The sequence below is a fragment of the Micromys minutus genome (assembly GCF_963924665.1).
Source record: "Micromys minutus genome assembly, chromosome: X".
Lineage (NCBI taxonomy): Eukaryota > Metazoa > Chordata > Mammalia > Rodentia > Muridae > Micromys > Micromys minutus.
Window position 1 is genome coordinate 42770200 of NC_137970.1, and position 26999 is coordinate 42797198.

A 26999-nucleotide genomic window follows, 5' to 3' on the forward strand; every position below is an offset into this window, starting at 1 on the left:
ATACTCCTTTGGCTAAACACACACTAGTATATTCTCTTAAACGTCCTACCACGCAATATATCCTATGAAGTTGTCAGTGAATTTTTCCAGGGTATGTTCTTCCATTCCCTACTGTATTGTAAGAGTATAAAGCTTGCTTGATTGCTGCTTCTACTACTTTTGTTCAACATTTTAATTATTTAATAAATGTTTATCAATTAATTTATGTTTTACTAGTCTATTACCTTTGGCTATATATGTCAAATACCAATCAGAATCTTGTGAAAAAATAAATCAAACTGTGGTTATTCCAGGGCTATGGTGTATGCAAGGTGGTAACCAAAGGGTTTTTTTCTCTGTATATAATAAGGTTTAGGTCTGGGACAGAAGGGCAAAAAGAAAAAGAATAGACTCAGAGAGAAATACAATTTGAAATCTTTTTTTTAAACACAGGTCTTTTAAAACAGAATTTTCTGAGCCTTTAAATATTAAATATTTAAATTAATATTTATATTTAAATATTAAACATTATCTAATGCTCCACTGGGATGAACTTCTAATACAAAACTATAGAATGAAGCATCCACAATATCTCTCTGTAGAGTCTAATATTTCACTACAAATATTTTGGCAAGCTTCTCTACAGAAATTCCGTACTCTCCCTCAGTTCTGGAGATACCTACTTTCATTCTTTAACTTTTCCCTCACCAACTTGTGACCTAAATAACAAAACCCATATTGTCACCCATTTTTGCTCAAAATTGTTAGAGGGGTGCATCTATATATAGAAATGACTTACTGGCTTACCCTGCGTGAAAAAACATCATACTTTAGGGGCAAAGACCATCTTCAGAAGATGTCTGCAGCAAAGTATTCACACTGCTAAAAATACACGGGTCCAGTCTTTGTTCTGCCATTAACCTGATATATGATATTTTTGACAAGCCATCACTTCTCTCTGGGCTTCATTTTCCGATTTGTGGTATGTGAATTTTCAGATGAGTAATCTGTAAGCATTTTCGCATGCAAGAATAGGAGACATTCCTGGTGGTTCCTGTGTAGGAGGTCCCCTGAATTTGTGATTCATTTACTAGGGCAATTTTAATAAACAATCTGTCCTCATGCTCTGCAGGGCTGGACTCAGAACTGTTTCATGAAGGAAGCTGAGGTTTCTACAGGGTGGGACCCATGTTGTGGAGGCTTGTAACTGAGATGGAGAAGAAGAAGTGGTCTCTATTACTAATTATGTGTAGCTAGCATTTGTCAAACAAGACATTTCTGAGGTTTAGATCATGGATTTGGCAGCAGCCGAGGGGGTGAAATAGGGAGGACTGTCAATCACTTTTGTGTACTATTTTGACTTTTGCAGTCATCTCAAAGTGGGAGCACCTCTTGTTAAAACCTGATCTGACCCCGTGCATATACAAAATACACAGGTAACATGGTAGTTCTCATGAAAAGTAAGGAAGTTGATTTGACATGAAATACATGGGTGTAGTGACTATTTCTGGTTGTTAACTTGACTATATCTGGAATGAACCGCAATCCACAATTGGGAAGCTCACCCTTGATCCTGATCTTGAGGCATAAAGGCTAAGAATTTTAGGAAACTAAGGCAAGGAGATCACTGAGCTCAAGGTCATTTGGGACAAGCAAGTTCCAGATCCAGGTGTGGTGATACACACCTTTGATCTGGGACATACCTTCAGTTGGAGACCTATATAAGGACATTGGAAAAAGGAAGCCCCTCCCCCGTCTGTCTCTCTGTCTCTGTCTCTGTCTCTGTCTCTGTCTCTCTCTCTCTCTGTCTGTCTGTCTCTCTCTCTCTCTCTCTTTCTCTCTCTCTCTCTCTCTCTCTCTCTCTCTCTGCTTGCCTTGTGGGGCTTGGCCTGCTTGGCTTGTGGGACTGAGCGACTGCTAGATCCTTCCAGCTAGACTTGTGGAACTGAGCGACTGCTAGACTTCACAGCTGCTGCCATTGTTAAGGAATTGGACTACGGACTGTAAGTCACCAACAAATACCTTGCTATATAGAGACTATTCATAAGTTCTGTGACTCTAGTGAACCCTGACTAATACAATAGGGGAAAGGAAGCAGTGCAAACCTGGCCCCAAACAATTTCTTTTCAAGGGAGTTTCATTCCAAAGCACATAAAGAGTTCCTTATCTCCTTTCCTTTGCTGTCCTGTTCCCTTCCCTTTCCTTCATTTCCCCTCCATTCATTCAATTAACAACACAACAATAAAACCAAAAAAAAAAAAACCCACCACCACCAACAAAAAACAATTTATTATTGTTTTTTTTAATTATTGAAAAACTTCATTTTAAAAAACAAAGATAAATGTACAAATTTTCAGCACTTTTGCATAAAAGTATACGAATACATTTTTAAGGTTGTAATTAAGTATTTGTGGGTACATATACATACACATATGTATATATGTAACAATAATATAGGAAAAGAGGCTATTAACTTGAGGGAATAGGAGAGAAACTGGGAGGGGCTGTAGGGAGGAAAGGGGGCTGTGATACAGTTCTATTTTAATTAAAATATATTCTTTTTTTTTCCTTGAACTTCACACAGTCTGTGAGTTGTTTCTGGGGTGTTCAGAGCTTTCTGGGGTTAGTATTCCATTATCAGTGACTGCATATAATGTTTCTTCTTTTGTGATTGGGTTATCTCACTCAGTATGATATTCTCTAGATGCATCCATTTTCTTAAGAATTTTCCTCTTTACATTGTAAGAAGCACTGAGGAGTTAGAGAAAATGACCAATGCAACTAATCCAAACAGTTTAGTGGTATTGTACACGGACTTTGAAAAGACAAAAACCCCTTCATATGTACATTCAGAATGCTTTGAGGAAAAACGTGAGGTTTCTTGACAAACTTACTGTTGCCCTGAGAGACTCACAAAGTAGGGCTGGAAGAAAGATGGAGCAGGGAATGGACTTTATATAGAATACTGTTAAAGAAAAAAAAATGATTTGCTTTAGATATGGCTCCCCATGGTATAAGTGAAATGGTATGAGTTGGAAGGTGAAAGACCAACCAAGACACAAACAGACAACAACAAAAACCAAAGCTTAACTTAGTGTTACAGAACTATTATTCCAATTACTTGGAAGTCTAAGGCAGGTGACAAGTTCAAAGCCTACCTACTTTAGAGGGTGAAATAAAGGTAAGCCTGGATAGGTTAGGGGGATCTCATCAAGATGAAAAGTAAAAGAGTACAATAGTACAATAGTGCAGTTCAGTGGGAAAGTACTTGCTAAACCCTGCATTAAACTTCTTGTAACACACACACACACACACACACACACACAGAGAGAGAGAGAGAGAGAGAGAGAGAGAGAGAGAGAGAGAGAGAGAGAGAGAGAGAGAGAGAGAGAGAAAGAGAGAGAGTGTGTGTGTGGTGGTGGTGGGGCAGAAAAATGTGTGATTTATAGGGGTGCTTACTATTTTAGTATCATTTTAATAATTTTGGATAGGTCCTACCATGTATTGAGAGAAGACCAACACAACTGAAGTTGCCATCATGATTAAGCATTTATTAACATCAAAAGAATACAAGTACATTAGATTCACAGTGTAGCAATATCTAATTAAAAGTCATCTGGCCCTAGACAAAGGGAAGTAATCCTGTACATATGTATTTGCCTGAGTTGGTAGGACTGAGACCCATCTGATTTTATTCTTTCTGGTGATACCTGGGGACACATGATAAAGAATCCCTAGTGCTGTGGAAATTTCTTTGGTGTTTGGAGAGGAGTGGTGAAAGCCCCAGATAGAAAAGTGTCCCAGATCAAACCCAGACGCTAAATTTCTTGAGGTACATATAGTATCTTCTTAGCTAAACCCAGGATTTCTCGGTGACCCCAGAACTGGCATACTAGATAGATACATTAGGTTGTTTAGAAAGAGAAGCCAGAGAGAAAGCTACGGTTGAAGGCAAGAACTGAATAAGTCACAGGCAATTATGCCAGTAGATCTTGACATAGTGGGGGCATTTTAGCATGTGTTATTTTCTTCAGTAGCAAGAACTTCTTAATTTCTAGAAACTGTGTTCAGTAGGCAGGAATAGTCATTGTTGGTCTGGTGGTTATTTGGTACTCCTGGCTGAGACAAGGATCATCAGAGCAGTCATTGATCAGAGCCTGGGAATCTGGTTCATTATTGAAGTACTCACTTGCAATGGTAGGTACCCTCGTGGTTTCTTCAGAGTTGCTTGTCTTTCTGGAATATATCCTATGAACCAAGACCCAGTTACTCATGAGAAAGATCTGAGGGCTTAGATCCTGGTTTTCTAGCATCCCACTACCTACATTCTTAGTCACAGGGTCTTAGGATCCTGCTAAACATGGACTGTGAGAGCAGAAAGTTGGTATACCTAAATCATCTTGTCTGTTCACTGATCCAGGACACATGGTGAGGACATTTATCTGAGGGTAAAATATATTCTGATCCTGAAAGACTCTATTAGGACTAGTTTCTAAGTTCTCTGCCAATGACCAACAGAATTGAGGGCAGGTAATAATTAATAAGTTAGAAAAGGAGATGGTATCTTACCTGCTCACTTCATAGACATACCCTAGAAAATAAGGAAGATTCAGGTCAGAAACTTATATAGAGAGTGTACAAGAGTTAATCATGAAATCTGAGTGCCTGTCCAAAGATGGAGTAGAGGAAACAGAAGAGAATCTGAGTATCATCTTTTTTAATATTGAGAGGATTTTGTCATGAGCTGAAATAAGTGGATACAGATTTGTTGGAGAAGTCGAAGGTATACATGCTTGACTTTCATCCCCTTTGAAATTTTTGACTCAGAACACCAGGCTGAAGATGTTGCTTGGTGTTGGTACAGAGAGAACACAAGACCTGCTTTTCACCCAGTAATCTTATCAAAGATTCTCAGAAAATTCTGTGGGACACTTGATTGCCCAGGAAAAATGCATTGAATTTAATTCCATGCCAGGGACCATAGCTCAATCCATTTTCAAGTGTACTAATGCCCACCGATTACTCAGAAAGGGGTCAGCTATTACATATATCATATATAGAAAATTGATGTGTCACTGCATTAATAAAATATAACTACATAAAATCTTAAAACTATAGATAATCATTGCCCCTTAGTGTCTGTGGAGGAGAACTGTCCTCTATTCTCTAGGACTAGCTTGGCCCAAAGCCAGCCATTTCTTGATACATCAGTCTGCCCTCTAGATGATTATAATCTTTCAGAGTAGCAACTGGAAATTTATGGACTAAATTACAAGAAAGCTAACAAAGCAAAGTATGAGACCCCACCCCCCATTTCCATGTTTTGTCTTCCCCACTGACTGGGAAATTCTGTATACCACATCTATTCATTTTTGTCTTGATATACGTAGTATCTGTAATACAAACTATTCTCAGTAACTACAGACTAAGTTGAATTACTGCAGTGAAGCTATCTCTCTTAAAGAGAAGGGACCTTTAGAAACAAACATTCCGGTCTTTGTCAACCCTGTTTTTCATACTCAGTAAATAACTTTGACAATAGTGGTTTTATCAGGCTGTTTCCCTCATCAAAACAATTAAATTATTATTAGAAACATTGCAGAACCCAGTGAAGAAATTCTTTAGGCTAGAATTTAAAGCCTGTTATAAATTGGAAATGTTTATTCTCTCCTGTATTTCATCATCACTTACCTATGTGAATTGTTTTGATGTTGATCCACACTCATTTGCAATTTAGGCCTTTGTACTTACACACATGTGTATTCCCTGTCCTGGAATACTGTTCCTTTCACATATTGTCTTCATATAATTTGAACTAGTTCTACTTAGACCTTCTGAAAAACTTTGTTAATTAGTCCGGTTTTGACTTCTCTTCAGTTTTTGTTCAATATTTTCTTCTTTACATTTTGGATCATTACTATTTCTGCTATGTGTATTATTGATAACTTCTATGCTTCAACTTGGAAATCCATACATAAATGACACACAACTTGAGGCAAGTTTCTCTTGTATTCTTAGAAGGTGACTTACAAAGACAATTGCAATTGGTTGGGTACCCTGGACTTTTATATTCTGTTACATAAATCTTACATCATTGTTGGCAGGGCCAATGATCAATCATCTCTTTTTATCTCTATCATTACTCTAAAACTGGTCTTCAAGCTAAGTGGAATGTTAGATATAGCACATCATTGGAATGTAGACCAATATAATGTTGGAAAGAATGAGTAAGCAAAACCCAACTCTCCCTACTTAGCACTTACCTTTCTGGAATGTCCTGTGGCGGGAAATGATATAAGCCATGGTGACAACAACTATGCAGCAAACAGAGATGATGAATATTATGGCAAAGATTGGCAGTTTCCTTCCTAAAAGATAAAATAAGACTATGTGCTTATTCATTGGACAGAAATCAATTTTTTTTTTTGTGTAACTGGTGGAAGTGCTGAGAAGAGACTGGATGCTCATTGTAAAATAGTATGTATTTATTAGCACCCAAAGGGAGACAAGGGGATGGGGACTCAGAGAACACCTTGAAAGAGAAAGAAGAAAGGTTAAGAATCAGGCAGTGAGGAAGAGTGCGGTGAAAGGCTGTTTTATGGACATGAAAGGGATATTATTCGTGGATTTATAGTAGCTGGGATTGCCTGCCTAAGATGAACATAATATCAAGCCAAAAGTCTTGCATAGGTGGTAGAGATATTCTTCAAGCCACACCCCTTACTGACAATTGATAGCTTATGGAGGAGAGACATTCATTCTTTTCTCAATGTGATGCCACTGAGAGGTTTCCTATACCCCACTGGCTGGCCACAAAATTATGCACTAATCAGATTTTGTAGGTTATCTAAAAAGAAGACAAGACGTTAGGAAGAAAAAAGGTTGTAGAGTATATGGTTGGAGTTGGAAGAGGTGTATATGTTCATATTTCATTTTATACATGTATGAAATTTTCAAGAATAAAGAAATTATAATAAAACTATTGAATGTTATGCAATATTTTTAAATGCAAAATTTAGTGGAAATGTTGGTGCACATGTTTAATCTTGGCATTTGGGAGGAAGAGGCAGGCATGTCTTTATGATCTGAGGTCCGAGTGGTCTACATAGCTGGTTCCAGGATAGCTAGTGCTATATAATGTCTCAATAATGCAATATTGTTTATTTAAGAATGATTAATAATGGCCAAAATAGGAGATTTGCAGTAAACATTCAAGAATAAAATAAATACATGTATTGTTAAACACACATACATATACCAATTATCTAGCAATGAAAATATATTTGCATATCATATATATATATATATATATATATATATATATATATATATATATATATATATGTACATATTCACATGAAACCACCATTGACTCTGACAAACACCCTAAGAAATAGAAGTATGGTACAAAAATGCATTATTTTATTCCTTTGTAAGAGTACAAAGTAGCTTAAAATAAGACAAGGCAACAGTGATTGGGAAAAATACATATTTTGGTGAGGATTGGGCAGCAGGAATTGTGTTTGTGAAGTATGCACATTTTTCATATTTTAAATATTAATCTAGGTATATATTATTTGTATACTATGTTTCAGTAAAAGTTTCCTAATCTAAAAAAGCCATCAAATAAAGGAATAAAAGTTGAGTCCTGGGGAAACTCTAAGTATCAGCCTAGAGTCTCTGAGGCTCCAAGCTAGCTAAAGAGAAAAACATTTTTTTTCATTCTTTTTTAAAAATTAGATATTTTTTTTACTTACATTTCAAATGTTATCCCAGTTTCTGGTTTCCCTTCTGGAATTCCCCTAAACCACCCCCTCCCCATGATTCTATGAGAGTGTTTCCCCACCCACCCACTCCCTCCTGTCTCCCTGCCCTGGCATTTCCTTACACTAGGGTATTGAGCCTTCACAGGGCCAAGGACCTCTCATCTCTTTGATGCCCAGTAAGGCCATCCTCTGCCACATATGTTGCTGAAAACATGGGTCTCTCCATGTGTATTGTTTGGTAGGTGGTTTAGTCTCTGGGAGCTCTGGGGGTCTGGTTGGTTGATACTGTTATTCTTCCTACTGAGTTGCAAACCCCCTCAGCTCCTCCTGTCCTTTTTCTAACTCCTCCACTGGGGACCCCATTCTCAGTCCAGTGGTTGGTTGAGAACATCTGATTCTATATTTCTCAGGCTCTGACAGAACCTCTCAGGAGACAGCTATATCAGGAATCTATCAGCATGCAATTCTTGGCATTCACATTATTGTCTGAGTTTGTTGACAGTATATAGGATGGATTCCCACAGTCTCTGGATGGCCCTTTCTTCAGTCTCTGCTCCAAATTTTGTCTCTGTATTTCCTCCTGTAGATATTTTATTCCCCCATTTAAGAAGGACTGAAGCATCCCATCTTTGGCCTTCCAACTTTTTGAACTTCATGTGATCTGGGAATTATATCTTGGGTAATCTGAGATGATATGATAGTATACTTAAGTGACTCCTAAAATTCCACCAGGGAACTCCTAAACTTGATAAACAAGTTCATCAAAGTGGCTGTATATAAAATTAACTCAAACAAATCAGTAGCCTTCCTATAGTCAAAGGACAAACATACAATAAGGACACATGCTCCACCATGTTCATAGCATCATTATTTATAATAGCCAGAAGCTAGAAAGAACCCAGATGTCCTTCAGTAGATGAATGGATACAGAAATTTTTGTATATATACACAATGGAGTACTGTTACTATTACTACTCAGCTATTAGAAACAATGACTTTACAAAATGCCTAGGCAAATGGATGGATCTAGAGAATATCATCCTGAGTGAGGTAATCCAATCACAAAAGAACAGACATAATATGCAGTCACTGATAATTGGACACTAGCCCATATAGTTTTATGCAAAAATGCTTTTAAAATCTGTACATTTGTCTTTGTTTTTAAAAATAAAGTTGCTTAACCAAAAAAAAAAAAAAAAAACCAAGATCTGTATGACAAAAACTTCAAGTCTCTGAAGAAAGAAACTGAAGATCTCAGAAGATGGCAGAATTAATACAATAAAAATGGCCATCTTCCAAATGCAATTTACAGATTCAGTGAAATTCCCATCAAAATCCCAACTCAATTCTTCATAGAATTGGAAAGAGCAATTTGAAAATTAATCTGGAATAACAAAAAACCCAGGATAGCAATAACTATTCTCAACAATAAAAGAACTTTCAAGGGAATCACAGTCCCCAATCTCAAGCTCTATTACAGAGCAATCGTGATAAAAACTGCATGGTATTGGTACAGAGACAGGCGGGTAGATTAATGGAATAGAATTGAAACACCAGAAATTAACCTACACACCTATGGTCACTAGATCTTTGGCAAAGGAGAAAAATCCATCCAGCAGAAAAAGCAAAGCATAAGGCAAAGGACATTGTCAGTAGGACAAAATGGCAACCAACAGATTGAGAAAATATCTTCACCAATCCTACATCTGATAGAGGACTAATCTATACATACAACAACTCAAAAAGTTAGATTCCTGAGAATCAAATAACCCTATGAAAAATGGGGGACAGAGCTAGACAATTCTCAATTGAAGAATATCAAATGGCTGAGAAGCACCTAAAAAATGTTCAATATTCTTAGTCATTAGAGAAATAAAAATCATAAGGATCCAAGATATACAAAGAACTCAAGAAGCTAGACATCAGAGAAACAAACAACCCTATTATAAAATGGGGTACAGAGCTAAACAAAAAGTTCTCAACTGAGGAATATCTAATGGCTGAGAACCATCTAAGGAAGTGCTCAACATCATTATCCATCAGGGAAATGCAAATCAAAACAACCCTGAGATTCCACCTCACACCAGTCAAAATGGCTAAGATCAAAAACTCAGGTGACAGCATATATTGCCAAGGATCTAGAGAAACACTCCTTCATTGTTGGTGGGATCATAAGCTGGTATTACCACTTTGGAAATCAGTCTGGGGATCCTCAGAAAATTAGACACAGTACTACCTGAAGACCCAGCTATACCACTCCTGGGCATATACCCAAAAAATGCTCCAACATCTAACAATGACATATGCTCCACCATGTTTATAGCAGCCTTATTTATAATAGCCAGAATGTGGAAAGAAGTCTTATATTCTTCAATAGAGGACAGGATACAGAAAATGTGGTGGTATATTTACACAATGGAGTACTGCACAGCTATTAAAAATGATGAGTTTATAAAATTTTTGGGCAAATGGATGGAACTAGAAAATATTATCCTTAGTGAGGTAATCCAATAACAAACAAACAAAACACACATGGTAAATACTCACCAATAAGTGAATATTTGTTCAAAATTTCACACTCTCAAGAAAATCTAAATAAGAGATCAGCAGGCCTAAACCCTCTCACACCCCACAGTCTTCCTGTCTCTCAGGAGGTCTGCTGTAAACAGGGACACAGTTGAGGGTCCTGCCCAAATACCATACCAGCTGGAAAACCCACAGAGGCCAGCTGACTCAAACGTACCTCCTCTTCCAAAGCTCCATTTTTCTTCTAGTCTTCCTTAACCCAGTCAGTTAGGTGGGCCTGCTCCCCTCCCATACCACACAGCCTGCCTGTCTCCCAGGAGGTGAGCAGTAACCAGGAACATAGCCTGCCTGCTTCCCAGGCAGTTTACCCTAATCAGGGATACAGGAGCACCTCTCCCCTCTGCAACCAGAAAGAACACTGTCTACCTCACAGGAGGCCAGATCCAACCCAGGTAACAGAGTTCTACCTGCTTCCAAGGAGGCCAGTTCTAGTCATAGACATCTAAGCCAGCTAACATCTGAGATAACCAGATTATGAAAAACAAGCACAAGAACATAAGTGACAGGAGCTAATGCAAGTCGACACCATCAGAACTCAGTTCTCCCAACATAACAAGTCCTGATACCCTAACATACCTGAAAAAGATTCTGACCTAAAATCTGATCCTATGAAGATAATAGGAGCCCTTAAGTAAGATATATATATATATATAATTCTCTAGGGTTTAATTAGGGGAAGGATTGAAAAAACTGAGAAGGAGGGTAGGAAGACCCTATAGGAAGATCAGTAGCATCAACTAACCTGGACTCTTAGGAGTTCTCAGAGACTGTGCTACCAACTAGGCAGCACACACAGGCTGGTCCTAGGCCTCTGGCATATACATAGCAGAGGACTGCTTCATCTAGCCTCAGTGGGGGAAGATGCCCCTATTTCTTGAGAGACTTGAGGCTCCAGGGAATAGGAATTCCCAGTGGAGGGAGGGTAGCACACTTTGGGAGTCAAGGGGGAACAGGATAAAGAACTGTGGGAGAGGGACTGGGAGGGGGTCCATGGCAGAGGTGCAAATAAATAAAATAATTAATAAAGTTTAAAAAATAAAATATAGATACATAATTAGAAATACAATGTCAGAACAATTTCTTTTATACCCCTTCTCTCTCTCCATCTCTCTCTCCCTCTCTCTTCCTCTCTCTCTCTCTCTCTCTCTCTCTCTCTCTCTCTCTCTCTCTCTCTCTCTCTCGCGCTCTCTCTCTCTCTCTCTCTCTCTCTCTCTCTCTCTCTCTCTCTCACTCTCTCTCTCTCTCTCTCTCTCTCTGTGTTTGCTATATTAATGTGATTCTGGATTTACATCGTAAAGACTTTTCTTGAGAGTACTCCTCAGCCCAATTCCCAGCTTCCTCTTTTCTAAAAAATATTTCCTCTTAGAAATCTAGGGCACCTTGAGAGTTAATACTGTCGATCTGAAAGGATTGGATGCATGGAGAAGACAATACTCTTGGCATTATCATAACTGTGGGCATCATTCCTCCAGAGCCTAGTATAATGAACTGAATAAACAAGGGCAAGCAAGCTGAACACCAGCATTCTCTGCTGTTTGGTTACGGATCTGATGTGATAATCTGTCATGACTTCTTGCCATGATAGACTGAACCTTTGAGCTATGAGCCCAGAAAAACCTTTCCTTCCTTAAGCAGCTTTCATCAAGTCTTTTGATATGGAAATGAGGTAAGTAACAAATTCAGGTACAGAAGGAGATGGGAGGAATATACAGTATAAAGATTCCAGTTCTAAGTCTTTTTTACTTCCTCTATAATCATATAGACAAGGTAATGGTCCTTCCTTCAAATGAGTTTGCACTCCAATTTCTAGAATTGTATGTAATCTGAAGAATAATTATGGTTAAAGGCAGAATTAAGGTTGATGGCTATCTGCAGTTAAAAATGGGGGAATATTAATAATGTTTATGGTGGGCTCAATGTAATTATAAGGATCAATTTAAGAGTGGAGGTAGGAGATATGAGAGAAAATATGCATCAGAGGGAGATTTGAACCCATTATATTGCTAATTTTGAAAATAGATAAAAGAGGTTGTGAACCAAGGAATGTGGGTAGCTCATGCACAGTGGAGAGTATCAGGGAATAGATCCTTTCCCAAAGCTTCCAGAAGTAATATTGTACTCTCGGCACCTGATTTTATCTCACTAATAATTATGTCAGACTTTTGACTACCATATGTACATGATAGCATATTTCTGTCACTTTTATGTACAAAATTTGAGGTAAGGCTTTAACATCAGTCCCAGGAAAGTTAATACAGCACATTTAGTCAAATCATTAAGTGTCACTAGAATTTAGTTTCCTCATAACTTAAATGACACATTGAATGATATCCAATATAGTTTGTTTGTTTTTGCTTTAATTTAGTTATCATCATCATTCAAAATAACAGATTCATCATATTTTGTTTCAATTGATTTTTTTCCATCACTGCCTGCTGCCTTCTTGCCACTTGTATCTTCCTCCTTCTACTAGTTCCCATTTCATGTCACATGTTTTGTACTTCCTCCTTACCTCCTTCCTTAAACTAATTTTTTTTTCTTTTTTTAAGGTGGAGGTTAGGGAGATGGCTTAGTGGTGAATATACTTAGCATTTAAGCAACACTAGAGTTCACATCCCTATCACCCACATAAAAATTACATAGTCAGGAGAATCTTTAACCAGTGTTCAGGGACAGTGACACATGAATCCTCTGGTCTTGTTGGCCAGCCAGTCTAGCCAAGATGGTGAACTCCAGGCCAATAAAAGACTGTGTTTCAAAAAATAAGGTAGAGAACAATAGAAGGTGCATCTAAAGAAGACCTTTTGTCTCCATATGAGCATATACAGGCAAACATGTGCATATTAGACTAAACACATGTATGCAAACACTACACTACACACACACACACACACACACACACACACACACACACCTGCTTTTTTGTCTTATTAGCCTCTGAAGTAGAAACTTCTGGTTTCTTTGAATGGTCAGTTATGTCAAATAATTTGCTAGGGCATATTCATGAAAGGATGTTTTGCTTAAGTAGACATATGAAAGAATGTTTTTCTGAAGCATGCACAGGTGAAAGGATGTTTTGCTATAGCAGATACATGAACAGACATAAAATGAAGGAATTTAAATATGACCACACAGACAGTGGGAGCTTGAGCTTGAGCTTTGGTTTGGTTTGCTCTGCCTTGCTATTTTTTTTGCTAAAGACACACATGTGTTGGTAGAACCATGTAAGTCCTCTGACATTAGACACAGCTATGGAGTTACAGAATTTTGGAGTTTGTCTTTCTGTGTTTTAGCCTTTCTTTCCTGTAGTATGTTCTTACTCTGTTCCATCTCACATTTTTATAATGGCAATCTACATTGTGTGCTTATGTGTATTAGATATCATTGCCTTTTGATTTTATAGGGCATTATAATTAAGAGAATGCCTTAAGTCTCAGAAGACACTTTGAACTTTTAAATAGTGTTCTGACTGTTCAAGGCTATGGGGACTTTGGAAGTTGTAATAAATAAATTTTGCTTTAGGATGTGGCCAACAGACTATTAAAGCTATGGAGTAGAACGTGGTGGCTTGAGTGAGGTGTTTCCCGTGAGTCTTGGAAACAGGAATACTTATTCCCCAGTTGGGTACTGTTTGCGGAATATTAGAAGGAGTAGTCCTGTTAGAGAAAGTATGCCACTGGGGGTGGGCTTTGCGGTTTGTGGCTAGACTGATGTGCTCTCAAATGCCTGCTATGTGCTACTGGTTCTACTCCACTATCATCCACTCTAACCCATTAAAACTGTAATCTCAAACTGAACCCTTCTTTCTGTAAGATAGCTTGGGCATGATGTTTCATTATTTTAATAGAAAACTAATACACAAATCAAGGATCTAGGGAAACAAGAGGTTGAACCCAAACCAAGTATATAACGAGGAATAAATGAAACAAAAATGGAAGAACAATACATAGCATTAACCAAAGCATTGGTTTTTAAGATAGATTGAGATTAATAAACTCCTAGGCTAAGCAAACCAAAAGAAAGAGAAAGGTTTCAAATTAATAAAATTAAAGATTAAAAGAGACTTGAATGATCAGAAGGATCATTAAATGATATAAGAAAAACTGAAAAACTTAAAAAAATCAATTAGTTTCCAGACACATATGACTTATTTTAATAGTAACTTTTCTGTTGCTGTGGTAAAACACCATGACCAAAGGAAATTCTCAGAATCATGAGTTTAAGGTGGCTTATGGTTCCAGACAGATAAGAGACTGTCACAGCAGGGAGCATGGCAACAAGCATGGGCGTGGCAGCAGGAGCAGGAAGCTGTAAGATCACATCCTTCAACACCAAGAACAATGTTGAGAAAGAAATCTAGACTGGGTTGAGGCTATAAACTCTAAATGTGGTATACTTCCTCCAGAAAGGCCACACCATTTCTCTAAATAGTGCCATCAACTGGGAACCAAAACCTCAAATAATAAACCTATGGGGGCCATTGACATTCAAGCCACCACATTCTACTCTCTGACCCTGATATGTTTAAAGGCACATCATAGTATAAAATTTGCTTAGTCAAACTTCAAGAGCCTTCACAATCTGTGACAGTCTCGAAACTATTTAAAAGTGTCTTGTCAGACTCAAGAAAAAATTCTTAACTGTAGCTTCATGTAAAATCAAATAATATCACATACTTCTAACATAAAATGGCACAGAATACCCATTACCATTCCAAATGGGAGGACTTGGGGCATAATGAGAAAATAATGGACCAAAGTCTAAAACATAGCTGTGCAAACATCAAATCAAGTAGCTTTCTTTCTGCTGCCACAGGGGTTGGCTGTGTTGCCTACAACTGCTGCTTTGTTGCCTACAACAGGCATTTCATTCTTTGGCTGTTACTACTCCTTATCTGCTGTTCTCCTTAGCAGATGCTTCATGGCTTTCATGCTTCATATTTCAATCACCAGCATCTTGGGGTATCCAATACCATTTAGGCTTTACTTCTTTCAGGAGTCTCTGGACATACCTGTGGGGCATTTCCTTGAGTGGATTAATTGCTATGGGAAGACCTATCTTGTCTATGGGTAGGATTTTGGACTCTTATAAAATGGAGAAAGAGATCTTGAGTACTAAGAAGCATTTGTTACTCTGTTTCTTCAGTACATGTAACAGTATACTGAATGTAACAATGGATACAGTGTAACCAGCTTAGACTTCACTTCTATAGCATTAGACAATGTACATTTGGAGGCATGCTGCCCATTTAGGCTGTTCATGCATGGACTGCTCTGCCAACCCATTTCCTGGTTTCAGGGGCTTTTATTTTCAATCAAGTCTAAGATATCACTTTGCTGACAACACCTATCTCAGTTGGCAGTGATTATTTTCAGAGCCCAAAATATATCATTCTGTGTTCTCTGGATTTTAGTATTGATGATGAATGATCTAATGTTATGCTTGACATTTATACCTCAGTGCTTCAAACTGAGGTCTGTGAGATCATACTTTACATGTACATCTTTTAGTTAGTACATTATTTGGATGTGTGTTTCTCTAGCTTTGTAAAATTCTTGACTATAATTTCATTGAATATAGTATCTAAGCATTTTTATTCTTTCTGAAACTTTTGACTTATTTCTGATCCTTATTTTACCATATGGACTATTAGGTTCTGTCTCCTGAATGTATCTATGACTTCTGAAATATTTTAATCATATTCATTAATATTTCCTTTATGTATATTATTATGTATTATTTTCTTTACCTTGTCATCCATCCTTGAAATTCATTCTTCTGTCTTGTCTTATCTGTTTTTGATGCTTTATGTTGGCCCTTTTATTTTATTCATTAATAGAGCATTTGCCTAGCATGTTTGAGATCACTGGTTCAATACCCAGTATCACAAAAAGAAGTAGACCTTCAATGATACAAAGACAGAGCATGAAAAAATGAGTTATAGTTATCAAACTATTTCACACTGGATAATCAAAATAGATCCTTGATGGGTACCTGGAATCATAGATGTTTTGTAGTCTATCCAGAACTAACAATTGGCTATAAGACTATGAAAGAAGTTCGTTATTTTAAGAATCCATTTAGGCATGTCATTACAAATTAGCTGACTATCTGTTTTTGATGAGGTACACAATATTTCCTCTGGGATTTTAATACCTGAGTTCTTGACTTGGGAATATTTGGGACTTTTGAGGAATAAAAATTAGCTGTGAGCAACTGCAAAAGCCTTTAGTCAAGAGTTAAAGTAGTAGGAGCATGAGATTGCTTTTCTATTCCTTTACCTGTCTCCTTAGGAGAACTTGCTGAGTTCATGAACCTGGTTCTATTGTTTTTCAGTCTTTGAGAATTATTTTGCTATGGCAATAGGAAACAAGTTAAGAATACATTTATCTCTTTCTTTAACCACAATCTGACTTTTAAAAATTTTTTTATCTTTATCTTCTCTTTTCTATCCTACCTACCTAATTCAGCTCCTGGGCTCTTCATTGATAGTTTGTGAAGCTGAATTCCACATAGAGTTTATGAGTCACAATGTTCAGAGTCAAATTAGAACGATAGAATCTCTAAATGTTCTTCTTACCTGGCCCAACATTGGTCCTGTCAGATTTTTCAGTCCCATTAGTGGAAAAGTTAGAGGTTGAACTCAGTATAGTTGTTGCTATGAAAACAGAGAATCAAGGTCAGAGACCTCTCTTGCACTGAAGGACTGTGAGGGTAGGTGATGACAGAAAAGGCTTTATGTCTTTGCTGTAGACCTCTTCTGGGCTTTCAGGCTATCTAGCTATATCATTGATCTATATACTGTGCTATGAGGTGAAACATTTCACTTTCTTACTATAAGGGTGGTCAGTGAAAAACAGATATACAAAGAAGTAATATGTCTATAGTCACACAGTCATGATGCTTTATTTTTGCTTCACGATTCTACTTCTTCACTCTCCTTGTTGTATTCCTTAACTGCCATGTTCTCCCTAAGTAAGAAAGTAATCGCTTTTCTCAAATTCAGTGGAATTTCATATCCTTGGTTTTCATACATCATTTTAAAGCACTGCTGTAACGAAGCCCTGGTATAACTTACCTCCCAAAGAGGATTGCAAGGTTGTAAGTGCTTCAGTATTGGTTATAGGTGGATTATAGGAGTCTGTAAGGAAAAAGGGGACTGGTTAAGGTAACTAGTAAGCTTACATGAACAGTTGAAGATACTGGAAAAAATTAGAATTTTGGGTATAACTTACCTCCCAAAGAGGATTGCATGGTTGTAAGTGCTTCAGTATTGATTATAGGTAGATTATAGGAGTCTGTAAGGAAAAAAAGGGGACTGGTTAAGGTATCTAGTAACCTTACATGAACAGTTGAAGATACTAGAAAAAAAAAATAGAATCTTGGGTATAAGTTACCTCCCAAAGAGGATTGCATGGTTGTAAGTGCTTCAGTATTGATTATAGGTGGATTATAGGAGTCTGTAAGGAGAAAAAGAAGACTGGTTAAGGTATCTAGTAACCTTACATGAACAGTTGAAGATACTAGAAAAAATTAGAATTTTGGGTAAACATAATCAGATACATGGATGGACCTCTCAACTTTCCCTTCGTGATGCTGTTAAGTGCTATTGTCTGTTCATTATTCATTGTACATCACTCCAAGCCTGGGTTCATAAGCCAAGGTCCATAGACTTTCAATGAACCAGCATCTAGAGTGGAGAGGGTATGAAAATTTGGCAGAGGAAATGTATCTTATTTTTCACTGACTTTTAACTAAAATATAATAATTTATTATTGATAAACTTCAGAAGTATAATAAAGGAGGTGTTAGTGGGTGACTTCAATGAAGATGGTGAAGCAATGACTTAAAAAAAATTTACCTCCTCACAGAAATAAAGACATAACTGAAATATTTTAATTTTGTCATTTTCCCAAGAATTTTGGAAATTGGTTTATAGGAATTTATGGTGTATTTATGAAAGATAAACAGGTAGTTTTGTAATAACATGACGCTTTGTGGTATTTCAACATACCTCAGAGTTAATAAAAATTAATATCCTATTCCAGATACACGAATAAGCAGTTTATACCAAAAATACTACCTTTATTTGACCTATTTAACAATTTTCTGAAAATAACCTCATGAATTCAAAGGTTTGTTTTATTTAGTATATTTAATAAAAAGTCTTTCCCTATGGGTAAAAGAATACTTATTACATAGATACCTAAGACAATGGATATCAGTTTGTGGAAAGAAAATACTAACCAAAAATTTTTAAAGGAGACCCTCATATATAGATATTCCCCAGGAAATTTGAAATGTCTGAAGACATCCAAAAGTAAAGTGTGACATACCCTTTTATAAAGTCATTTGCATATTCAGAAAAATATAGGAAAGGCATAGGACACACTTATGGTTAGCCTTAGGTTTCATATTAGCAGAAAGTAAAACAAGGTGCCATAACTGTAAAATGGCTGTACACTGATATCTTAGCTAAACAAGCAACATTGTTCTCCAGTAAATAATACAGGATTTATTTGATCTTTGAAATTAAGGAAATCATTAACTGACCTCTATTTTAATCAAATAATGAGTTCAGTGGCTACTCATGATAATGAATACAAAAGAATATATGACTTTCGTTTTTAAAAATCACTAAGTCCTAAAGAATCAATCAATCAACTGACTAATCAATCAAACAAACAAAAATAGGTAAGAAAAACATGTACTTGTAGTTTTAAATACAAGTATATATTCATTTTGGGAAGCATAGAAGAACCCCAGATGAAAATGAACAAAAAAATCAATACATTTCCTAAGTAGATAATGTGCATGGGAATAATCTCTAGTAAATTAAACCCATAAGAAATGTCAAAAGACCTTCTTGAAGCTAAAATAAAGGGGCAGTGAATAATATTCAAAAACTAATACTAAGAAATAAAAAAGACACCAGTGGAGATAACTATACAGTTAAGTATTGAGTCAAAACACACTTTTGTAACTTGACTTAAAAAACACTTTACAATGGTCAAGGAAGAAATAAAGAAAGAAATTAAGGATTTTTTAGAATTTAATGAAAATGAAAGCACAACATACCCAAAACTATGGGATGCAATGAAAGCAGTACTAAGAGGAAAGCTCATAGTTCTGAGTGCCTCCAAAAAGGAACTGGAGAGAGCATACACTAGCAGTTTGACTGCACACCTGAAAGATCTAGAACAAAAAGAAGCAGATACACCAAGAGGAGTAGATGGCAGGAAATATTCAAACTCAGAGCAGAAATCAACCAAATAGAAACAAAAAGAACTATACAAAGAATCAACAATACCAGGAGCTGGTTTTCTGGAGAAAATCAACAAGATCGATAAACCCTAAGCCAGACTAACTAGAGGGCACAGAGAGAGTATCCAAATTAACAAAATCAGAAATAAAAGGGAGACATAACAACAGAAACTGAGGAAATTCAAGAAATCATCAGATCCTACTACAAAAGCTTAAACTCAACAAAACTGGAAAACCTAGTGGAAATGGACAATTTTCTAAACAGATACCAGTTACCAAAGTTAAATCAGGACCAGATAAACAGTCCCATAACACCTAAAGAAAAAGGAGTCATCAAAAGCCACCCCCCCCTAAAAAAAAAAGGCCAGGACCAAATGGTTTCAGTGCAGAATTCTATCAGAACTTCATAGAAGACCTAATACCAATACTTGGTTCTGGCTTCTAGCACTAACATTACCACACATTATCATATACAGATCAAGTTCCAAGGAACCTATGTCATCTTCTAACCTCCACAGGCACCAGGTAGGGGCTTGGTACCTGCATATCATGGTGGTTTGAATAGAAATGGCTCCAATGGCTCATATATTTGAAAACTTGGTTGATAGTTGGTTCAACAGCTTGGGAAGGATTAGGGTGTTTGGACTTGTTGGAGGAAATATGTCTCTGGGGGGGTTGAAGTTTCAAAATATTTGTGCCATTCCTTGTGTCCCCTTTCTCAAAGACTCCTGCTTTCAGTCTAAGATGTAAAGTTTTAGCTGTTTCTGTAGCCATGCCTTTCCTTTGGTGTCATAGATTCTAACCCAGGGAAGAGGATACATCTCTCTGAGGCAAAGGGAAGGGAGGCTGGGGTAAAGAACACTGGAAGGGGAAACGGGGGGGGGGCAACATTTAGGATGTAAATAAATAAATTAAAAAATAATAATTAAGAAATTAGTTTAAAAAGGAAATTGTAAGCTTAAACTACTTCATAAGTTTGTCATAAAAAAGTATTTTTATCACAGCAGTAAAAAATAACTGAGATACACATACATACAAGTAAAACACTTATACGTATACAATATTCAATAAATCTTTAGAAACAGAAACGCTAATTTTAATGATGAACCAGGAACTAAAATTATATAGTTTAATAGAAAATATTTGAATTGCTAATAAAACAACTATTAAGAAAGAAAAGATCAAGCCCAAGTGTCTTCACTACTCAGTTCTGCCGGACTTCATGCATGTTAAGGAACATGTGGCGGGGCATGCTACAAAACACAAGTATTAAGACAAAAAATAGGCTAGACTTCAACAATATTAGAAACTTTGGGACCTTAAAGTGTACTATCATGAAAATAAAAAGACAATATTGTTGGGCTGGGGCTATGGCTTAATAGCTAAGAGCAATGGCTGCTCTTGCAGAGAACCAGGGTTTGGTTCTCAATGCCCACATGATAGCTTACAAACATCTGTAACTTTAGATGCAGAGTATTTTATCCCTCTTGAGACCTCTTTAGGCACCAGACATACAGAGGATGCATGGGCATACCTGCATGCAAAACACTCACATATAAATAAGTCTAAACAATGGCAAAAGGACAATATAAAAATGGAGAAATTCTTACAAATAATGTATTTCTTAAAACTATAGTATTCCAAACAAATAATTTATATTCACAACTCAAGATTGATTAGACAAATATAATTTTGAAATGTCTAAAGAATTTAGATGTGCAGTTATCACAGAAGGCTGAAGTCATTACAGTATCTGATTTTGGAACATATCACAGAAGTATAATAAGCAAAACCAGCACAATACTGCTATACAAAGACACAGGTCATCAAAACAGAGTCCTGGAAATAAACTAATATGTGTGAAACCAGATAATTACTTGTAAATGTACAAAATCACACCAGACAAACAACAGGCCTTTCAATAAATACTGTTTTGGAAAGTGGATATTACTAATATTCAAACCTGATCTCTATTACCCCATGTAAAAATCAACCAAAGTAAATTACAAATTTCAATGTGAGATTGGGAACTCTGAATCTATTATAAACAAGCATAGGGGAATGTTTTGATATATGAGTGAGGCAATGATTTTTTTTTTGGCAACAACCTCAAAACCACACAGAAAAAAAAAACATTAAATTTTTATTGGCATTACATCCAACTAAAAAAAAATATGTATTGGAAAAGAAATAATTGGAGAGAGAAGAGAGAGACAACCGGTAGGCTGGAAGATTAGAAATGAAAATATTCAATCTGGGTGAAGTGAACAAAGTTCTCTACTCTAGATGTACTACAGCAGTAACATAAACACTGGGATTACAAAGTATTCTAGGCATAGTCATGCAAACCAACTGTAGGAAAGCCATGTAAGAGTGCCTAAAAGAAGGAGAAAGAAATGGGCAGCACAGTCAGCAGCTGCAGAAAATTTTATATAGCTGGGTGTAAATGAATAGAGTTTAGGCTTTTTATGATAATTTTTTTTGCAAACTTTTGTGGTAAATTGGGAAGTGCAGTACTACGTCCCTCAGAAAGACTTTAGTGAATTTAAGAGAAATGGGGTGGCATTTAAAAAAGCAACAGAATTGTATTTTCCAACACTTTTTAAATTTCTAATGAGGTGGTGACCCCCTAATCTAATGTGTCTGTGATTAGCAAATAGAATTTCAGAGAACCTATGGACATAGAAACCAAAGGCACTCAACCTCTGCCGTCTTTGCATGCCATTTCTACTCTCACATTTACTTACTTTTCTGAACACGGAGCTCAATCATCTTATGTCTTATTACTCGGTTTCCATCAGGAGTCAGCCAGGTGACCTCACATGTGTAGTGATTCCTATCATCCATCTGTAGGGTATTCAGTAGGAGGGACACATCCCCTGGAACTTTGTTGTTCACTTTCAGGCGACCTCTGTATTTTGCCCGCTGGATATGGTCTCCAGTGGAGTCACGTAGGAAGATGGTGACAGGGTCAGAGCCGTGCTGTACTAGCCATTTCACCAAAACTTGCCTGTAGCCTCTCAGGGGATCATAGGTGCACTGAAGGTTCACATCTCCTTTCCAGGCCCCTATCACACTCACTGGTGTGTTTAGGGTGGGATAGCCTAAAGGCAGGGAACAAAATCAAAGAAGTAAACACACACATGTTGTTCACTGGAGGGAGGGTTAGTGACAGGCTCAATAGGTTTCTGAGAAACTCCCTTCCTTCAATCACACTCTCTTCGTCCCTGTTCTGTTCTGGTCTGTTAACTTTCCCATTAACATGAGTCAGTCCCTAGGACAAAGACTTTATCTCTAGTGCTTTCAAGTTCCTTTTATGTCACTCCCTAGCTAGGAGGCGACTCTCAGTAAATCACTTTCACCATGAAGGATCCATTTTCCCCCAAATGTTATGTGGAGAGTTAGGATACACTAATCTTTAGTAATGTATATATATTATATTATATTATATTATATTATACTATATTATATTATATTATATTATAATATTATAATAATTTTATATATAATATTTTCTTTCACTATTTTCAAATGAAATATAAAATGTAGCAAGAAAAATGATGAATAGTGGAAAATGAAGCACTTTATTTTGTGAAGCTTGCTGCTTGAAACAGACTCACTCAAGAGAAAGGCTCAGTGAATGGGATATAAAATCAAGTTCTTTTCTGGCAGGGTAAGAGATGAGCAACAGAAGACTCTGAAGGTGAAACATAGGGTGAAGCAAAAATCCCAGATGTATATTCCTATTTAACTCAACCATCAGCTATTAGATTTGAAACATGTACTTGACAAGCAAGTCTAGCTGGTTTTTGAAATTATTTCTCTTTTCTCTTTGCTTTTTTCATTTCCTGCAGTTCTTATAAAAAAGACGTTAGAAAATGGTATCTTGAGGGGGAATAGATTTCATCCATGCTCGGTCTGAAAAAGAAAAGAACATGAGTAACCCTCTAGTGCTGCTTGTGCTAGTTATTGTGTGATAAAAACCAAAAAAAAAAAAAAAAAAAAAAAAAGTTTTCTTGATAGTCTAAGGAGTTGCAGGGAGCCCAGAAGCAAAAAGAGATGGGGCCCCACTGCATTAGAATTTTTCATATGTTAGCTCATATTCTGATGATTATGTATTTTATTCAACTCAGGCCAGGGGTTATATTAGGCAATGTCTTTCCTGGTAGATATAGTTTCAAAATGAAAGGTATCACTGCCTAAATCTTTTTTTTTTATTATTTAGCACATATTTCAGTGAAGCAGGTAGAGTATGATGCCTTATGCATGGAGTGAGGTTATGTCTTCCATGTGCCAGGATACACTGCTAAGTACTAGAGTGTCTACTAATGAGGACACTGAAGTTGAATCTATGGTCTTTGCTTCACCAGGAACTCTTGGAACATTCATGGCATATTTTAACCATTAGAAAGGTCAACTTCAGTAAAAATGAGCAAATAAACATAGCCCATCATTGCTAAGTACTTTAAATTATGTTTGAGCCAATGTCACCCCGTAGGAAAACGAAGCAAGCAGAAATTCAGCAAGAACTCCCTTTACCCTATACTGAGTCTTATGTAGTTATCACTTCTACTTTGTTTCCTAAAAAGGCATTTCATTTCCTTGACTAGTAAAATAGTGTGTAGGAAGAGTCACAGAAATAAAGCTAGACTCTGCTGGACTATGTATCTAGAATTAGATTTCTGCAAAAAGATCCTACAACTGGGCTACTATTTCCTTAGGGAAGTGGGTTATCACAGCAGCTAATAATATACCACATCCTTTAGTTGAAGAAGCTAGAGATTTTAGCTTAGATAAGTGAGTTAAGGGGATGCTTCTTCCATTCTTCAGATGTTTGAAGTGATGACATGGAAAAAGAAATAATATATGTTTTGGGTTGATTGTGAGAAGTCCTAGAGTAGGATGGATATCAGTAAATGACTGTGTTCTAAAAGTATATGAATAGCAAGTGCTGAGCACTTGTAAATGATTCTAATCAGAGGTACAGGTTACTTTTACCTATTTATTTATAAAGTGAGTCTCATCATGTAGACCTACATGTCCTGGAACTTAAAATATAGATGAAAGTGTCTTTGAGCTCACAGAGATAGGAGTGCCTCTACCTCCCAACAGTTATGATTAAAGATGTGTCCCACCATCCCTGGCTACAGGTTACTTCTAAGGTCATATCTGTTTATTCAACAGCATGTATTCATTGGGTGATGTATATTGTAGCAAGAATCAAAATTTGGAAATGGGAGGTTAGTCATAATTATAAAATTTCAAGGGAAAAGGAGAATATGGGAGGTTTGGATGACATCGGGGTCCTCTGACATCCCTGAAGTATTGGAAAGTCAAGTATATACTTCCCAAGAGAAGAATATTTTCAATTTCTACCCAAGGCAGCTTCTGAAACTTTTACCAGACTTTAATAACGTCCCTCCTGCCCAACATTCAGAAAGCCTGCAGAATTGCAGGTAATGCTGTCTGCCCATGAGAACCAGGTTTTCTTGATAAACAATGTCAACACTTACATTTTCTGCCAGAGGGAGAAGAGGTAGTCAGGTATCAGTGTGCTGCCTTACCATAGGTGAGTACTATTAGGTGGCCCAGGAACAGCAAGCTTGATGAGATTGAGATCTCCATCCTATGCGAAGCCACTTCTATTCCTCCTTCAACCCTCCTGCTGCCGATGAGCCTGGAAATTATGGTGGCTGCCAGTTTCTGCATTTATATTCTCTATTTTTTTTTTCAGAATTATAATTTCATCACACACTCCCCTGCCTTCCGTATTTCAGAACAGTCACACAGAGTTCTTTCCTTTCACCCTGCCTAAGGTTAGAGATTTAAGGATGAGTGGAACTGTTCCTCAGTCTGCTAGGACTTGCTATATCCTCTGGGACCAATGGTGCTCTCTGGTCTTTAATGTCACAGATTTTTGAGCCTGCTCAAAACTTACCTTACAGGAATGTTTTCCTTTCTGGTCCATCTAGGGAAATCATTTGTTCCTGCATATGCATTTTCCATCAGTTGTACCATTAACCCCGCAGCCCTCAATACAAATTGACAGTGTGTGAGTTGGGGTAACTGAATGCTTCATAGCACTGCAAGACTTTGTACACAGAAAATTTTATTAAATGTCAAGCCTAGGGATACAGTTGCTATAGAAGGGTGTCCCATATCTTGCAGTGGGAACGTTTGTTGACTGACTTTTGCCAGTTGCCCCAACTCTGATGACAAGAATTTATTAGTTTTAATTAGTACTCCACATGATGTTTTTTAAAAAGAGATAAATATTTTATTTATTTAAAGAGAAAAATAAGCCCAATTGGTAGTTTGCTAGACTTAATAGGGATATGCTTTATTAGGTTGAAAATTTTAATAGATTTCACATTGATACACAGCAGTAGAGTGCACTAGAGTATTTTTTCATAAGATGGATAAATGTCAAATCAATCAGCTAGGTACATTATATAAACAAAATTTGTATTTTTCAGCATTGACCTACTTAATTCATAGCAGACCTTAAGAGAAACACTTCCTATGATTTGCATCCTCTTAGATGAGCTAAATTTTATAAGACACACCCATAGGCAGCACAGATCAGCTGGCCTGAGGATGACTGATAACTGGCCATGGAGATAGCCCAAAATATTAGCATCGTAGTCATGCACCAGAACAACAACAGTCATACTGCCAAAACACATTTTCCTGAATTCTGTTGACTTAAAGACACTGTGAATGTTTTTTATTTGTGGTGCAGGGCACTGAAACTAGGGCCTTGCACTTGCTCGGCACACATCACTATACTGAGATACATACCAGTTTTTGCCTCTTCTTTGTTGTTAGAGAAAATTTATGTAGCAACTCACCATGAAAAGATACCCTTCACAGTAGTCACAAAAATATGAAATACTTTGGTATGACTCTAACTAAGCAAGTGAAGGACCTGTATGACAAGAACTTCAAACCTCTAAAGAAGGAAATTGAAGATGATCTCAGAAAATGGAAAGATCTCCCATGCTCATGGATTGGAAGGATCAACATTTTAAAAATGGCCATCCTACCAAAAGCAATCTACAGATTCAATGCAATCCCCATCAAAATTCCAACCCAGTTCTTCATTGAGTTGGAAAGATCAATGTTCAATTTCATATGGAATAACAAAAGACCTAGAATAGCTAAATCCATCCTCAACAACAAGAAAACTTCTGCAGGAATCACCATCCCTGACCTCAAGCTATATTACAAGGAAATTGTGCTAAAAACTGCATGGTACTAGTACAGAAATAGGCACGTGGATCAATGGAATAGAATATAGAATAGAAGATCCAGAAATGAGCCCTCACATATATGGTCACTTGATTTTTGACAAAGGAGCTGTAAACATTCAATGGAAAAAGGACAGCCTATTCAACAAATGGT

The 26999-nt window shown here is 36.9% G+C and overlaps 1 protein-coding gene across 1 annotated transcript; it reads right to left on the reverse strand.

Annotated features, from left to right (window-relative positions):
- Nucleotides 1-3587: 3587 nt before the first annotated feature.
- Nucleotides 3588-25263, reverse strand: VSIG4 (V-set and immunoglobulin domain containing 4). Its single transcript, XM_080909957.1, has 7 exons — nt 25160-25263; nt 22343-22699; nt 17729-17791; nt 16912-16989; nt 6243-6347; nt 4549-4570; nt 3588-4227 (listed from the first exon to the last, which is right to left on the reverse strand). The coding sequence occupies exons 1-7, from the start codon at nt 25218-25220 to the stop codon at nt 4047-4049; spliced, it is 867 nt and encodes a 288-aa protein (XP_080766083.1). The 5' UTR covers nt 25221-25263; the 3' UTR covers nt 3588-4046.
- Nucleotides 25264-26999: the final 1736 nt, after the last annotated feature.

What these genes read in the sequence shown, in the direction of transcription:
- VSIG4 (XM_080909957.1), bottom strand. Translation starts at nt 25,220, where the DNA reads ATGGAGATCTCAATCTCATCAAGCTTGCTGTTCCTGGGCCACCTAATA. An exon ending in TGAGCTCCGTGTTCAGAAAA is followed by an intron (nt 17,792 to 22,342) that starts GTAAGTAAATGT and finishes TTCTCCTTACAG; the next exon opens with ACTCCTATAATCCACCTATA. An exon ending in CATGCAATCCTCTTTGGGAG is followed by an intron (nt 16,990 to 17,728) that starts GTAACTTATACC and finishes CTGTTTTCATAG; the next exon opens with CAACAACTATACTGAGTTCA.